Source organism: Protopterus annectens, chromosome 8.part0, assembly GCF_019279795.1.
Source record: "Protopterus annectens isolate FY-2018-M chromosome 8.part0, PAN1.0, whole genome shotgun sequence".
Classification (NCBI taxonomy): Eukaryota; Metazoa; Chordata; order Ceratodontiformes; family Protopteridae; genus Protopterus; species Protopterus annectens.
Genome location: NC_056741.1, coordinates 1673207785 through 1673223765, shown reverse-complemented (window position 1 = coordinate 1673223765; position 15981 = coordinate 1673207785). Strand labels below are relative to the sequence as shown.

At 42.5% G+C, this 15981-nt stretch overlaps 1 protein-coding gene across 1 annotated transcript in view; it reads right to left on the bottom strand.

Annotated features, from left to right (window-relative positions):
- LOC122809594 (exosome component 10-like) overlaps nt 1-15981 on the bottom strand; it is a 1034611-nt gene that overhangs the window by 229394 nt on the left and 789236 nt on the right. The window contains exon 12 of the mRNA XM_044081202.1: nt 7164-7344. Coding sequence (XP_043937137.1) covers nt 7164-7344 — 181 coding nt within the window. The remainder of the gene's footprint in view (nt 1-7163; nt 7345-15981) is intronic.

The following is a 15981-nucleotide window of genomic DNA, read 5'->3' as shown; positions in this document are numbered from 1 at the left end:
AATCTGAATTTTCTTCTGCCTGCAAAAAGCAATGACTGGGGCCAGGCACTTCATGAAGACTCTGGGAGCAGTAGATAAGCCAAAAGGCAGCGCAGAGAATTGATAATGTTGCTTGCCCACTCTGAAACGAAGATACTGCCTGAAACTTTCCCTGATTGGGATGTGCAGATAAGCCTCTGAGATCCAAGGTTACCAGCCAGGAATCCTTTTCTAGCATTGGTAGCAACTGATGCAGAGTGAGCATTCTGAACTTTGGCATTACTAGAAAAGAGTTCAGAATAGAAAGATCTAGGGATAGGACGCCAGGTGCCTTCTTTTTTTTTTTTTTTTTGGAACTAGGAAAAGCCTGGAATAAAAGCCCTGGCCTACCTGCTGAGAAGGAACGGATTCTATTGCTCCCAGATGAAACAAAGGCAAAATTTGTTTTTCTACTTCTGCCTTTTGGTTTGGAGGAACGTCTGGGATTCCCTTGGGAGCTGGAAAGGTGCGGAAAGAAAACCTGTGCCAAGGACACCGTTCTGAGCACCCCTTTATCGTTTGTGATAGAGGCCCAGACATCTGAAAAAAAAGGGCCAACCTTCCCAATAAAAGATTTCCCAGGCAAGCAAGAATAGGCAGAAGTTGTATAAGGTCATTGAGAGTGCTTTAACTGAGATGCAGGCTTTGACCTTTGAGGGGTCGCTGTCTGTCCCCCTAGAAGATTTGTAACCCCTAGTCCTGGAACGGATCTGTCTGCTGGTATCAGGAAAGGTGCAATTCTTGGAAGGGTAATTCCTGCTAAAGGGAGGGGTGTTGAACTTGCAGAAAATCTTTAACAGTTTGCATGGACTTGGCCTTATCCTCCATCTTCTGAAGCACCTCCTCAGCTTTGCTGCCAAACAAATTGTCTTTATGCAAAGGTACATCCACAAAAGCTTAGCCTTGACAGGTTCTGGAAGAGGCTATTCTCTGAGCCAAGCATGCCTTCTAATAACAGATCCAGTAGCCATAGCCCTACTGGAGGCTTCAAGGATGTCAAAACCACAACGCAAAGAATGCTTATTTACCAGAGTGGCTGAATTCAACAAATCCTGCAATGTCTTTACTCTCTGCCAAGAGAGGCACATTTCCAATCTTAGATTTAATAGCCTCCAAGTTGTGCTGTTGGTACTTCAGCATATGAAAAAGACAACTGGCAGCCCTAATAGCTAGGGTGGCAGAGGCATAAACTTTCTTGCCCCGCCTATCTAGGTTCCTAGATTCCCTGTCCGAAGGAACAGGATTCCTGGAAACAGTGGCCTTAACCCCTTTAGGGCCCTGAGAAATAATCTCTGGATCCGCCAACGGTTTCCTGAAAAGAAATAGATGAAAATCAGGGGCTCTGTAGTACCTGTCAGGTTTCATGGGAGCAGGGGGAACCGAATTTGGAGACAAGAAATTTTCCAGAAAAACATCAACAACTTCCAACACAGGGGGAATAGCAAGAGACGTATGCTGAGGTAAATCAAGAAACTCCCTAATCCGTTTCTTAGATTGGGGATAATCCTGGCTTTCCCATTTAAAATGTTCCCTGAGGGTATTTAAAGTGTCACCAAAAGAGAAATCCTCTGGAGGAGAAGCCAAAGGGATGGACTCCTCTGCATATGAATCCTCAAAGGGAGAAAAGGCCTGAGAAAATACCTCTTCATCAGCAGAAATGCTGAAGAAACAGATCCTGAACACAACAAAACCTCAAGAGAAACATCCCTACTCCTTTTGGAGGGTGAGAACCCCTGATAAGAGTTAACAAATCATTAGCCATTTTAACCATCTGGGATTGAGGAGAGCTAGAAGGAACTGGAGCCTGCCTTTTCACAGGCTTACGGATGGAAGGCTTACTTGCAAATCTGAAGGACTCGGGAGGCCTGGCAACCGCCGAAGATGCAGCAGGAGTAGAAGGAAGATGTTTGCTGTCAGATCGCAAAACGGAGGCCTTGGACCCCAGAGTCAGCTTAATGGTACCAGCTCCAGGCGACTGGCGACAGGTTGGAAGACAAAGTGGAGGCCGAAGGCCTAAGGGACTCTGACTCAAGCAAAGCCTGTGGTTGTACCTCAGCAGACTGCAGGGACTGCGAAAGCGTCTTACTGACTCCAGCCTGACTGATGACTAACTTAACCTCATTAGAGGACTTAGTTTTCTGAGGCTTGTCATGGTCCTTGTCCTTACGCTTTTTCAGAATATCTGAAGCCTGAAGACTGGCGGATACCACACCAACAAGCTTAGGCCAAATTCCAAAATGCCTATCCAAAATCTTAGCCCGATGACAGATAGTACGCAGATTAAAGGAGGCGCAGAGATTACAATTGGGAACATCGTGGTCAAGGCCTAAACAGACAATGCAAGAGGAATGAAAATCTCTATGGGGAATCTGCTTTCCACAGGTAAGGCAATTATTAACCTTTTCTGACATTCGTTAAGGCAAGAAAAGAGGATCCCCAACGGGGTACTTAGCTGTAGTAGGCTTCAACTCTTGTAGTCAGAAACCAACCAAGGTAATCTGCCGACTGGCACTCCTGCAAGAAAAGCTTCTGCTTTGGCTCCGCGGCAAGGAAGACTGAGGAAGTGACGTCAGCTGCCTCTTTTTGTATCGGATGCCCTGACACCCTTTACAACCGACGGCATTTTTACTTACCTTTGGTATTCTGGCCGATCGAGGGCTATCAGGAGCTGGACAACCCATTTGTTAGGACTGCAACAGTGAAACACAATGAACATTTGTCACTTACCCAATAAGCCTGGAGCTCAGTAACCACGATGTGTAACTTTTCAGCAGCAAACGAGATCTGAGGGAAGGAAAGAAGGCGATAGAGGGGCATTATGGGCAAGGAAAGGAGCTTGGAGCTCGGATCAGATGCTACTGATGTGGCCGTCTTAGATCCGACCAGATCCGAATACCCAAAGGTTGAAGACCAAATGAAGTAAACTACTTCAGATGATGAGTTTTTATGTAGAGAATATTCAGAGAATGAAATTGAGGCTACCTGAAATGAGCACAGAAACGATTTTGCTATAAACCCCATTTTTCTAAACGTGAAGGAAATACTTTACTTGCATCAAATATACATAATTCTTTACGGTTGAGTACTGCTTATTCAAACAACGTTCATTAAATATGTGATTATGACAAACTGGCATGCATTAACTACTAATGCTAGATAAAGGGAACCTTTAGGCAAAGCACCTTGTTTCTGTTTTAAAAATAACCACTCAGTGAATAAATTGCTTTGTTATAAAACATTTAGAAAGAATGTACATAAATCTGAGAGAATGGGGACTCACTTTCGTAGGTCGTGCAATATGTGTGGTTATATTAACAATAATGCTTGCTATATGCATTTCCCACCAAACGTACCTATCACTAATTTTTATGCAAACTGCAACAGTAAAAAATTTATATACTTAGTAATGTGCAAATTGTGTGGAAGTTACTGTGTTGGGAAAACTAACAGAACATTAAAGGACCGTCTACAAGAACACATACAATATCAGGAAAGGAAATACAGGAAATGATTTAACATGTTTTAGCTACTGATGCAGATCATTGTTTTAACTTTTTGGTTTTGTAATTAATGTTAACATTACAGGTGGTGACATTAGAACAAAAACAGAAAGCTTCGGGATTTCATGGATAAAATAATTACAAGCAGACAGTGGAAATAGGTTAAATGAATTTGTTCCTTTAAAGCCCGTTCTCAGGTCACATGCCTTGATACAATGGATTGAAATTTTTTACCTGATTGCTTTTTAGTTGTTTTTGGACCAGATGAAGTGCCTGGTGTAGGGCACAAAAGCGCTCATCTCTTATTTCCTCTCTCTGCGATAAATTACTTGATTATATACTCTGCCTTGTTTGCCAGTTTTTCCATTTTTAGCCTGCTTGTTTGAGGTTTTGAGCAGTCTCATACATTAAACGTGGTTTGTTTTCTTTTTTTCTGATGCACGTGCAGTGCCAATCTGACTTCCACAAGTGAATACACCATCGCAGGCACTAGATTTCCCCTACTCTTTGCAAAAACACAGCTTAAAGTCATACCAACGCCCTGTCACAGAACAGAGAATACAATTACAGTAAAGAGTGAAGAAGAAATGCAGTCATAGTGCTCATCACGCAACTGGGCAAGAAAAAGAGAATAGTTTTTGTAAAGTTAGCTAAATTTGTACATTTGACTAGGTCAGCATCAGAAAAAAGGGCATCTCAAACAAGAACCACACCAACTATTGATCTGAAAATGAAGACTGGTACCATCCCCAGATTTCAAGTTAAAATACCAGTTCTAGTGAGTGCCACGCCTGTGGTGACAGAAGTGACATCCTGAACAAATCCACACCTTTATCATGATGGAAATGATATCCTATGTTTCAGGAGGGTATGTTGGCTCCAGGCACAGTAAATGGCTTACGGTTCCTCAAATTCCGATCACATTACTCACACCACTGGCTTTAGGCAACTGATACTGTAAAAGCCAGACTTCACAAGAAGTCGGGGAGGGGGCACCAGGAAAACTGTCTCATATAAGATTGTATGAAATTAATTGGTAAAGCCAGGGCTGAGAATGCAAAGGAATGGGGAAACAAGCCAGAAGTTAAGTAGTGGTCACATAGGGGGTGCTATGAAAAAAAAACATCAACACTAACCCAGAGAAAGCTTTCACACAAAACTGTCCAAAGCAAAGTAACTTGGGAATTTCCAGGCTGACAGAACTGAAGAACAAGTCAGAGGTTAAGCAGTGGTCAGCTAGGGACAGAGGGCTATAACACAAATCAACACTAATCAGTTTGGGCAGGCAGAACCACTGATATGATAAAGAAATGCATTAACTCCTGCAAAAGGCCTTCCCAGTAATTGAAAAATGGCAAATGTGAAGGAACATTCAAATCACTTCTGTCACCAAGAAACTCTGAAAGTGCCAGTGGTCCCACATGGAACATGGGCAGACTCGGCTTCAATTTACCATAAAAACGTTTCCCCTGGATGACATCACATCTGGAAAGCTGAATGAAAGACGCCTGGAGCTGCCAGGCGAGGTCTAAAGCTACAGTTGAGCCAAGTCTCAGTGAAAAACTCAAGGTCAATACCAAACAGCAAGCTGACACAACATGATACAATATTTACTGGTCAGTAGGCAATTTCAACCCCAAGATAGCAAGAGTACACTTTACTGCACCCCCTGTGCCACAGCAGAAGTCCCAGCTTACATAACTCTGATGAAATCCAGAAAGGCACAGAAGGATAGCGTGAATGCAGGAGGTGCTCATCAAATATGCATGTCATTCAGAACAGTAATGAAGTCCACAAGCAATTAAAGCACATGTAACTATGATCAATAGTCTTCAGTAAAACGTTAAAATACAAAAGCTAACCAGTAAGTAAACTGCTACTCTAAGTGACAAGAAGTACCAGACGTAGAACTGTAACACCCGGACAGCTGGATGGCAATAGGAAATTTATCTCGGGGATCACTTATGTGGCTCTGCTCGACAGGGGCACAGGAAAATAAATTTTTGGGTGGCTGAAGCCAGGGAATCCTTATGGCTAGGCTTACATAGGCCCTGGGGCCAATAGCCTAGTAACTACCTACCTATGAACTGTGTAAAAACAGCAAAGGCAAAAAAATGTGGACTACAAGTATGTCTGCTTGGGTCTGCATGTAGTTTACAGGTGCTTGATATGCCTCAACTTATCTACACGGAACTACTTTACTGCTAAGGCATATGTTACTAATGTTTTACAACTTTTTTTGCAGGGGTACTGTGTACTTCACGTCACTTTTCTCTGGACTGCTGTAATCTTGATGGCAGTAAATTAACAGATTAGGGTAAGGGGCAGAGATTCCATGTGAAGAGACTGCAAAGAAAATCATTCAATTCAAGTTATGTTTTCAATAGAAAAGTGCTGCAGTCATACTCTGAAGTTACCAAGTTTGATTTTGCACAGATGAATTTCAGCATACATGATTCACACTGCAGTCAATCAAGGGGTGGTGTAAGCCAAACACAATCGGGCTAGGCTTATAAATGCCCCAGGGCAGATAGCCTAGTATGAACCTATGAAGTACTGGATGAAATGACAGTGATGGTACTAGGCAAAGAACTAAGTACAGGAAGTAAAGAATGAAGCAAGAAATATTAATAATATACTAATATTAAGAACTTATGATCCCAACAGAAAGGCCTAAGGCTTTGAGAGATGCACTGAGCAATGCAACAGCCAAAAGGAAAAAACATTTTCCAAAAAACAAATTCAATGTTATTGAACTAGCAGCTCCTGGCAGGGGAATGGCAAATCTGCTGACTGACTTTGACGTTCAGATTCCACAGAGCAGAGGAATTGACTAATGAGCTAACGTTGGGCATTAATTTTGCCTCTCCATAATGTCACAATGAGCACAGATAGGTGGCACTGCGCCTATAGCACAAAATAACTGATGCTCAAATCATACAGGTGGCTAAGAAAAATCACAGACAAACCCTTTCCAAATTGGCAAATTCAGGGATCATCTTTTAGGTGACAAGCTTTCTGGCAGCCTCAAATAACTCTGATACTCTAGCTGAGAGTTCTGGCAATTAACCTGAAGGTGAATCTACCTCTCACTCCAAACTTGTCTAGAAGAGGGAGGATTTCCACTACTGCTAGGACTTGAGACTTCAGACTCTGTCCTCCTATATCACCTTGGAAGGGGGGAGGTGAATAAAACACAGAATCCGAAAAAAATTAAGGAAAGGTCTCCCTTGTCACAGGATAGAAAACATGTTCTTGTTGAGGTCTCCCTACTTTGGGAAGGGGGAACAATCTCCAAAGCAGCAAAATGATTGATCTCCAGAATCCCCCATCTAAAGATGATCTTAACCAGACACAGCTCCTGAATCCTCAGGGAGGAAAAAGGGTTGGAGTAGCAGTTCAGAGTATTCACTATCCTGTTTATAAAACTGGGGGTTGTGAACTACTGACAACAATGAAACCCCAGTCTACTGGCTACTCCAAATATACACAACACACCAGTCAAAACATACTACAAATAAACTATACACACTGACTTGCACTTGCTTGCTGACGCATGCTATGCTTTCATGTTTCGGTTCAACCACGGTAAAGATGACATGAACCTAATCACATATTAGAGCACAAGGCACAACAAAGACTTACCAGAAAAAACTTTAAAATCAGACTGGCTATAGTCGAAGGGTGTAAATGGCTTTGAGTCTTCTTGCACATCATGTTGTTGGGATGGTTTAGGTCGCTTCTTTTTCTCTGGCTTTGGACTGTCTCCACCTTGTTCACTTTGTCCTCTTTCTCTTTTTGTATTTAACTGGACTGTTTCCGTTAACTGAAAGGCAACCAAATGCAGAAATATTTCTATCTGAAACAATCAAGGTTTTGGCAAAAACAAATGGAAAGTTAAAACAAGTCTGTTTTATCAGTTGCTTACCTGGATCAAAAAATCAGTGCACAATGAGATTCTGTTTAAACTTTATTGCTCCATTTTTTTTTTTTGGGGGGGGGGGTATGGGGGGGTGGGGGGGTTACACTATACATAATGTTTTCTGCTACATGTAAGTTCATTACCAGCGGGTACAGAAAGCTTGGGGTTTGTTCCCTAGTTCCTTCTCAGCTTACCAGCCTCACAATTTCAACCTGTTACTGGGATCAACCTAACATGTCACTGCTCAAGGATGTTCTACAGCTATCCTTACATGGTGATAAAAGTAAAGTAGTTGATTTGAGGGAAGTAAACCAGACCCAAAAAAGGGGGAGTGTACAAGGGTACCTAAATTACAGGAATAAGACAACAAGACACCAATACATTTTGGGAGGATTCTGACAAAAGGAATTTTTTCCCCCTGGAAATTTCTTTCTTGGAATCTGGGGGGGGGGGGACTACGGCACTGAAAGTAAGGGTTGTGCTGAAGACCCTGCAGGATAGCAGAAGTCAAACATGTTTTTTTTGGCAAGAGATGAAGGTCAAAAGAAAAATGGAAGCCAAAAAGTACAGTTTTGTACCTACCATAAATGTAGATGTTCGAGGATCCACATTGCTGCAGTCCTTACTATTGGGTAGTCCGCTGTCCAGTCGGCCCGAATACCAGAGTATATGGCTGACGTCGGTCAGGGCGCATTAGACTGACGTCAGTACGTCAGGGTACTAATGCGCATGACCGACGTCATATCCTCAGTCTTTTCTTGCCCCAGATGTCAGAAGACCCTAAAAAGACAAGGCCCAAAATACCTGCACCAAAAATATGTACAATATATACAGAAATATATACAAAAATATCAACATATAAGCTCACCTACACAACCACCCCTAAACACAGAGGGAAGGAGGGAGGTAAATTGGACTGCAGCAATGTGGATCCTCGAACATCTACATTTATGGTAGGTACAAAACTGTACTATGTTCTTCGCTTCCACATTGCTGCAGTCCTTACTATTGGGTAGAATCCCAAAGCAGAGGTAAGGGAGGCTGGCAAATCATAAAGAAGCAGGAGCTGACAACATGCCTTGCAAAATAGCTGTGGCAAAACCAGCCCTAGACTTAGAGTAGAGAGGAAGGTGATAATGCTTAGAGAAAGTATGCACTGAACTCCATGTAGCTGCCTCCAAAATATCCTTAGTTGCCACCCCTTAGAAATGCTGTTGAAGTGGCAGTAGCCCTAGTGGAATGAGGCCTAATCCCAGCTGGAATCTCCTTGCCATGATGGGAATAACAAAATGAAATGCAAAACCCAATCCACTTAGAAATAGTTTGCTTAGACACAGGCTTGCCCTGAGAACTCAAAGCAAAAGAAACAAACAACTGCTGAGACTGCCTGAAGTCCTTAGTCCTGCTTAAATAATAACGCAACTGCCTATGTACATCTAAAGTGTGCAAAATCTTTTCCCTTTATTTTGGGGATCTGCATAGAAAGTGGGCAAATGAATAGTTTGGTTTAAAGCCACACTAGAAACCACCTTAGGCATAAAGGAAGGATTAGTACGTAATGATACCCTATCCTTATGGAAAATCAGAAAGGGCTCTACTGCCATAAGGGCCTGCAACTCAGAAACCCTTCTTGCAGAAGTAATAGCCAACAAAAAAGCAGTCTTCCATGACAAATATTTCAAATCAGCAGTACCCGCAGGCTCAAAAGGTTGTAGAGTAAGTTTTTCCAACACAAAATTGAGATCCCAAGCAGGAGTAGGAGCTCTACGTGGGGGTCTTATATTCTTTGCCCCTCTGAGAAACTGCTTGAACAAAGGATGCGAAAACAATGGTGGGTCACAATCATAGTGAGCTGAAATTGCTGCAGCATGAATCTTAATGGAAGAGAAAGACAAACCTTTGTCCAATAACTCAGTAAGATATTGAAGAGCCACACTCAAATTAGGCTCAGAAATATCCAAATTCCTTGCTGCACTCCAAAATAAAAATCTCTTCCATTTTTCTGCGTACACTTTCCTTGTACTAGGTCTTCTAGCTTCCAGAATCACATTTAAAACTTGTTGAGGAAGTTGAGACCGGCTGTCTCTCAAAACAGAATATGCCATGCTGTTAGATGAAGAGAGCGAAGCTTGACATTGAGCAGGTGGCCTTCTCTGAGACAACAGGTGCGGAATCAAGGGTAAAGGCCATGGAGGCTTCTTTACTAGACTCCTCAGTAATGGGTACCAGTGCTGCCGAGGCCAATCCGGAGCTATTAAAATCATCCTTGGCTTGTCTTGTCTGACCTTTAGAAGCACCTTTGGAAGAAGAGGAAGAGGTGGAAACGCATACACATGAAGATTTTCCCAACTGAAAGAGAGAGCATCCACTTTCCAAGCTGTGTGATGTAACCTCTTTGTGCAAAACTTTGGCAGCTGGTGGTTTAGTGGAGAAGCGAACAGATCTATGTCTGGAGTTCCCCAGGACACTGTCAACCTTTGAAATACATGAAGATCCAGTTTCCACTCGTGGGGATCCATGATTTGTCTGCTTAACACATCTGCTAAGGAGTTCTGTGCTCCCAGCAGAAACCTTGCCTGAAGAGTTAGTTGCAAGCTGAGCGCAGTCTCCCATAAAATCATTGCTTGCCTGCACAATGGGTAATAATGTGTTCCCCCTTGTTTGTTGATGTACCACATGACAGTTGTGTTGTCTGTTAGAATCAACACCTGCCCTGGAAGAAGTAACTCCTTGAAAGCCATTAATGCAAACTGGACTGCTAACATCTCCTTCATGTTGATATGTAGATGCTGTAGTCTGGCAGGCCACTTGTCTTGTATCCACTTTCCATTTAGATGAGCTCCCCAAGCAATGTCCGAGGCATCTGTCGTTAAAATCTGACTCGCCTCTGGCCGGGTCACAGAGAGTCCCTTGTTTAGGTGACATTCCTGAGCCCACCACAAAAATTCTTTTTGAAGGCAAGGTATTATTTGAATGACAGTGTCCAAATCCTGGCAGTGCTGTGTCCATACATTTTTGAGATACCATTGTAGCTTCCTCATATGCAGTTTGGCATTGGGAAGCACCAGAATACAGGATGCCATGAACCCTAATGCTTGAAGGACTGTCCTTGCAGTCAGCACGGACTGATGAGATAGTTGATGGAAGTAATGTGATAGACTCTTTTGTTTGTCCGGGGTTAAAAAGGCCATCTGGGCTGCTGTATTCAGTCTCACACCCAGAAAGCACATGTCTTGAGAGGGTACTAGACTGGACTTTATTTCGTTCACAGAATACCCTAGGCATCTTAGCACTGCTATAACACATTCCAGATGCTGTAGAAGGTCTTCCTTTTCTTGAGCCAGAATCAGGCAGTCGTCCAAGTAAGGATAGATTTGAATTCCTTGTAGCCTGAAGTAAGCTATCACTGGAGCCAGAACCTTTGTGAATACTCTGGGCGCAGTAGATAAGCCAAAGGGCAATGCAGAGAACTGATAATGAGAATTTCCAGCTCGAAACCGCAGATACTTCCTGCAACTTAGCCTTATAGGCACATGAAGATAAGCCTCCTTGAGATCTAAAGTTACCATCCAGTGATCTTTGCCCAGCAGAGGTAAAAGCTGTTGTAACGTCAACATCTTGAACTTTGAAATGTCCAGATAAGTGTTGAGGAGAGATAAATCCAAAATTGGTCTCCACGTGTTCCCCTTCTTTGGTACTAGGAACAGGCGAGAATAAAATCCTAGGCCCCTTTCTGATACAGGGACTGGCTGAATGGCCCCCATCTGGAGTAACTGAGAAATTTGCTTGAGAGCCTCTTTTCTTTGTGAAGGAGGAACGTCTGGCATGCCTTTGAAAGGGGGCAATGTATGGAAATAAAACCTGTAACCGTGGTGAATGATATCCAACACCCATCTGTCTTGAGTAATTAAATCCCAATTTTCTTTGAAAAGAGACAGTCTTCCTCCCAAAGGAGCTGCCAGACGAGAATCTTCTGGCAGCTGAAAAGGCAGGTCATTGGGTCTGTTTACGAAAGGACTGACCCCTGCCCTCACCAGAAGTCTGAGCAGGTGAACTCCCTGTTCTAGGCCTAAAAGAACCTTGAGCTCTGCCCCTACCACGTCTAGACCTACCCCTAGACTGGGAGTCATAAGCAGGATATGTCCACCCCTTAGCAGGCCAATTTCTACTAAACTTCGGTGGCTGCACCTGCAAAAAATCTTTAACAGTTTGCATAGACTTAGCTTTGTCCTCCATTTTCTTTAAAACTGCTTCCACAGGCGAACCAAACAACACATCAGACTGTAAAGGAGCATCCAAAATCCTTGTCTTAACATGCTCAGCTAAATTCTGATCCCTCAACCAGGCATGCCTGCGAAGAACAGAACTAGTAGCAGCCACCCTCGAAGAGGCCTGTACAGCATCAAAACCACATTGCAAAGAATGCTTACCTACTTGTTCAGACACATGAACTAAATCCAGCAACTCTTTACACTCAATACCTTCCGCTAAAGCATCCACCTTAGATTTCAATTGTGAAAGGAGATAATTTTGATATTTTAGCATGTGAAACTGACAATTCAACGCTCTCATGGCTAGAGTGGAAGAAGTATACACTTTCTTTCCCCACCTATCCAAAGCCCTTGCCTCTATCAGTGGGAACAGGATTTTTAACCACAGAGGCCTTAACACCTTTAGGCCCCTGAGAAACAGTTTCTGGATCCGCCCTAGGACTCTTAAACAAATACTTATGAGCTTCGGGCACCCTATAGTACCTATCAGGTTTAACAGGAGCAGGAGGCAAAGAGTCAGGGTTCAGGAAGCCTCTGCAAAACATCTTCCACCACATTCAACACAGGAGGTATAGCTAAGGGCCTATGTTGGGGTAAAATAAGAATTCCCTAAGCCTTTTCCTGGAATCAGAGTAATCTTGGCCTTCCCATTTAAAGTGTTCTCTCATGGAATGCAGAGTCTCTGAAAATGAGAAATCCTCAGGAGGAGAAGCTGTAGGAGTGGAATCATCCACATCAGAATCAGAATAAGGTGGAAACTCCTGCAAATCTTCCGCAGAAGACTCTGAAGCCTCTGAATACTGTTCCAAACACTCAAACTCAGGTTCCACCCTAGGCCTCTTATCAGGAGGGGGCATAGAACCTCTAATCATAGTAATCAAATCTTCTGCCATTTTAAGCATATGTTTCTTAGGCACAGAACCTGAAGTGCTAGGAGAAGCCCCCACTGAAGCTAAACTTGGCCTACCTCTCAAAGAAGTTTTGGCAACAGAAGGAGAGGCTCTAACTACCTTGGGAAGAGAGGGAAGAACAGTTACCTGAGAAGCCCCTCAGCCTGGCCTACCTCCTGAGAAGGCACATCCTGTAACAGTAAAGTCTCTGCCTGAGACTCCAAAGAAACTCCTGGCAATACCTCTGGCTCCACTGAGCCTTCTAAAGAACCGACGTCCGGGACTGCCGGTTCATCAACCCTAGGCTTCGCTGTTTTGTCCTTGCGCTTCTTGGACGAAGCATCCGACGGCATTTTATAATTGCAACGCTTCCCAAACACTAACCTGGCACAGTCTAACCTCCTCTTAATAGTGCGTTTGTTAAACCTAGCACAAGAGCGGCATCCAACAATGTCGTGCTCAGGCCCTAAACAAGGTATACACAAGGTATGGTAATCCCTATGAGGTATCTGTTTCCCACAAGAAATACAGTTATTCACTTTTTCTGACATCCGGTTAAATACTGAGGCAAGAAAACCCAAAATGTTCCCAACGGGTACTTAGCCAACTCTGATTCGGTCTGAAACTCCGGTTTCGGAAATATTTCAGAACGCCAACCTGCACTCGCAAAACTGCTTCTGCATCGGACCATGCGGCAAAAAAGACTGAGGATATGACGTCGGTCATGCGCATTAGTACCCTGACGTACTGACGTCAGTCTAATGCGCCCTGACCGACGTCAGCCATATACTCTGGTATTCGGGCCGACTGGACAGCGGACTACCCAATAGTAAGGACTGCAGCAATGTGGAACGAAGAACATTCTTGCCACACTGGAAAGGCATTAAACTTTTGTGTGCCACATCATCTAAGAGGGGGAGATGGCCATTCTGCTCAACAAAGACCTGGGATTTACTGTAGTCAGGAACTTGACAAAGGGGTGTGTTCGACTATGGCCCTAATTAGGACAAGGCAGGGGATTATGATTAGGTCGCCAATCATAACCAGTTTTATTACGTGCTTGATATACGGATATCGAGAAACTTACTTCTAGGAATTTCATGCCAAGAACACACAATTGAAAGTTATGATCTGAGACTTGATCATAATTCTTTGTAGTGCATGGAGCTTTATCTGCTTCATGTACTATTAATTACAGTTACAAAAAAATGCTAAGTGTATTGCCAGCGTATCAAGCCATAAAGCCACTTAGTGACTACTGTCAGCAAGGCAATGTAGCAGTCTCCTACATTTACACTTTCCTTTCCTCGCCATGCCTCTAAACTGTCCAGATTTCTGCAAAATGTCGAGAATTTTTTTCATTTGTTTGGTCTGTTCTGCAAAGTCTGTGGTTTTCAGACAAATCATGGAGGACTGAAGTTACTAAAAAGTGATATACATTTGAGTTTCAGAGTCTGAATCCTTAAGAGAAAGTGCAGGTGAACACATGTTCTGTTACTCTAACTACATTCCAACTTTTTAAAAGAAAGCATCACCTTATCAATATGGACAGGAGGCAGAATCAAATCTTTTACTCTGCCGCTGTCATCTGCTGATCCATACTGGCATATTTTACAGTGCAGTGCTAGACCGGACCTCAACAAGGACGGACGGCAAAGTGGTGCAACAATGGTGTTGTCGCCTCACAGCAAGAGGTTCTCTGGTTCGATTCTCGCATGGGGTGCCTTCTGTGCGGAGTTTGCATGTCCTCCCTGCATTTGTGTGGGTTTCCTCCAGGTGCTCCAGTTTCGTCCCACATTACAAACACATGCATCTGGAGTGTTTCTCCCCGGGCCTTCACTGAAAATGGTCTTCGTTCCAAGTTGGGCTTTCCCGGTAAACAAATATTAAATAAATATTAAATAAATAAAACAACTTAAGCAAGGCGTGGTTAACATTTGTTGAGATCAGTTCTTGTGCCACTGATTTGTCTTTTTCCAAATACCAGAACATAAAAACCATGTTCTATGCACTACAATAAGCTTATGGATGTTAGAAAATTTCTATGGGCCCAGTGAGGATGAATACAACCCAGCACTCATTTACATAGGCTGGATTTTAACAAGTTCCTTTTATGCCTTACAAAACGCATTCTTGGTGAAAATGTTCTTGATTTTGAAAACTGTCAAATGAAGGGAACAGCTGTGGGTGCTTCATTTGCACAAAGTTTTATGCAAAGGGGTTAAAGACCACTTTAAGGCAGCAAAAGAAATCAATGATCAGAAAGATGGGAGTGAGTTACTGGAATATACTGAAAAAGCTCAAGTCTGGCAATACATTTAGATTTGTCACCACTTTTGGGTTAAATGACAAAGTGAAGTGCTGGCATCTCTTATAAATATCGAGACATTCCTATAGTGGAACAAGAACTGTCAGAAATGTCACCTTTCTGTTACAAAGGTACATACAGAGCAGGGAAAAAATACTGGACAATAGTGTAATCATTATAAACAGGTTACTGCTTATGTGAAAGCTTCCAACCAGTTGAACCTACAGAAGAACTTACGTTTTTGATATTCATAACTCAATTACATGGCAGAGAGAATGGATAATTTATATAGCTGCACACGCACGTTCAGCAATCCAAGGGGAAACTTCTAGCAACAGATGCAATAAATAAGTTTACTTTTTTAAATATTCTTTAAGGTTTACAGGGCTATACAGAATATCTATAAAAGGTCCAAATAAATTAGTAAACAGATTTTTGGACAAAACAGTAAACAATGAATTGTCATCTTTGGTGCTTTGTTTTCACCTGGTTTAAATGAACATTTTTAACATGGTTTGGTTTGGGCTCAAATTCATTTATAGCTATATGTATTTATTTTATTTACATTTTATATATACAAATATACAGACACACACTATATTTTATGTTATATTATAGTGTATTATGTATTACATATATTGCTACATAGTATTACATATATTACTATATAGTATTACATATATTATACACACAAACACACCCACGATGCACTTTTAGATGTACTTGTCGCTGTTTGATGAAGCTATCATTAGGATGTTATATCAGGCAGTCATTTTGGCTTGAACGGATTAAAAGATCCTGTGCTGAAACTGGTTTATCTGGGAGACTGTGGACCAAAAATAAAATCAAGTACATTGTATTTGAGTTCTGTGATGTGTGCTTTTCAGTGATGAGTTCTGTTCTTCTGTTTGTTTTACTTCAGAGCACGTTATACACCGGGGAACACCATTTGCGAGCTTTTGATTTTGGATTTGCCCAGTGGGATTGACCCTGCACCCTGGAACAGCTTTAGGCTAACATTAAGAAAGTACACTCCCCAAAACAGTTACTGGTCATAGGGGATGACTAATGT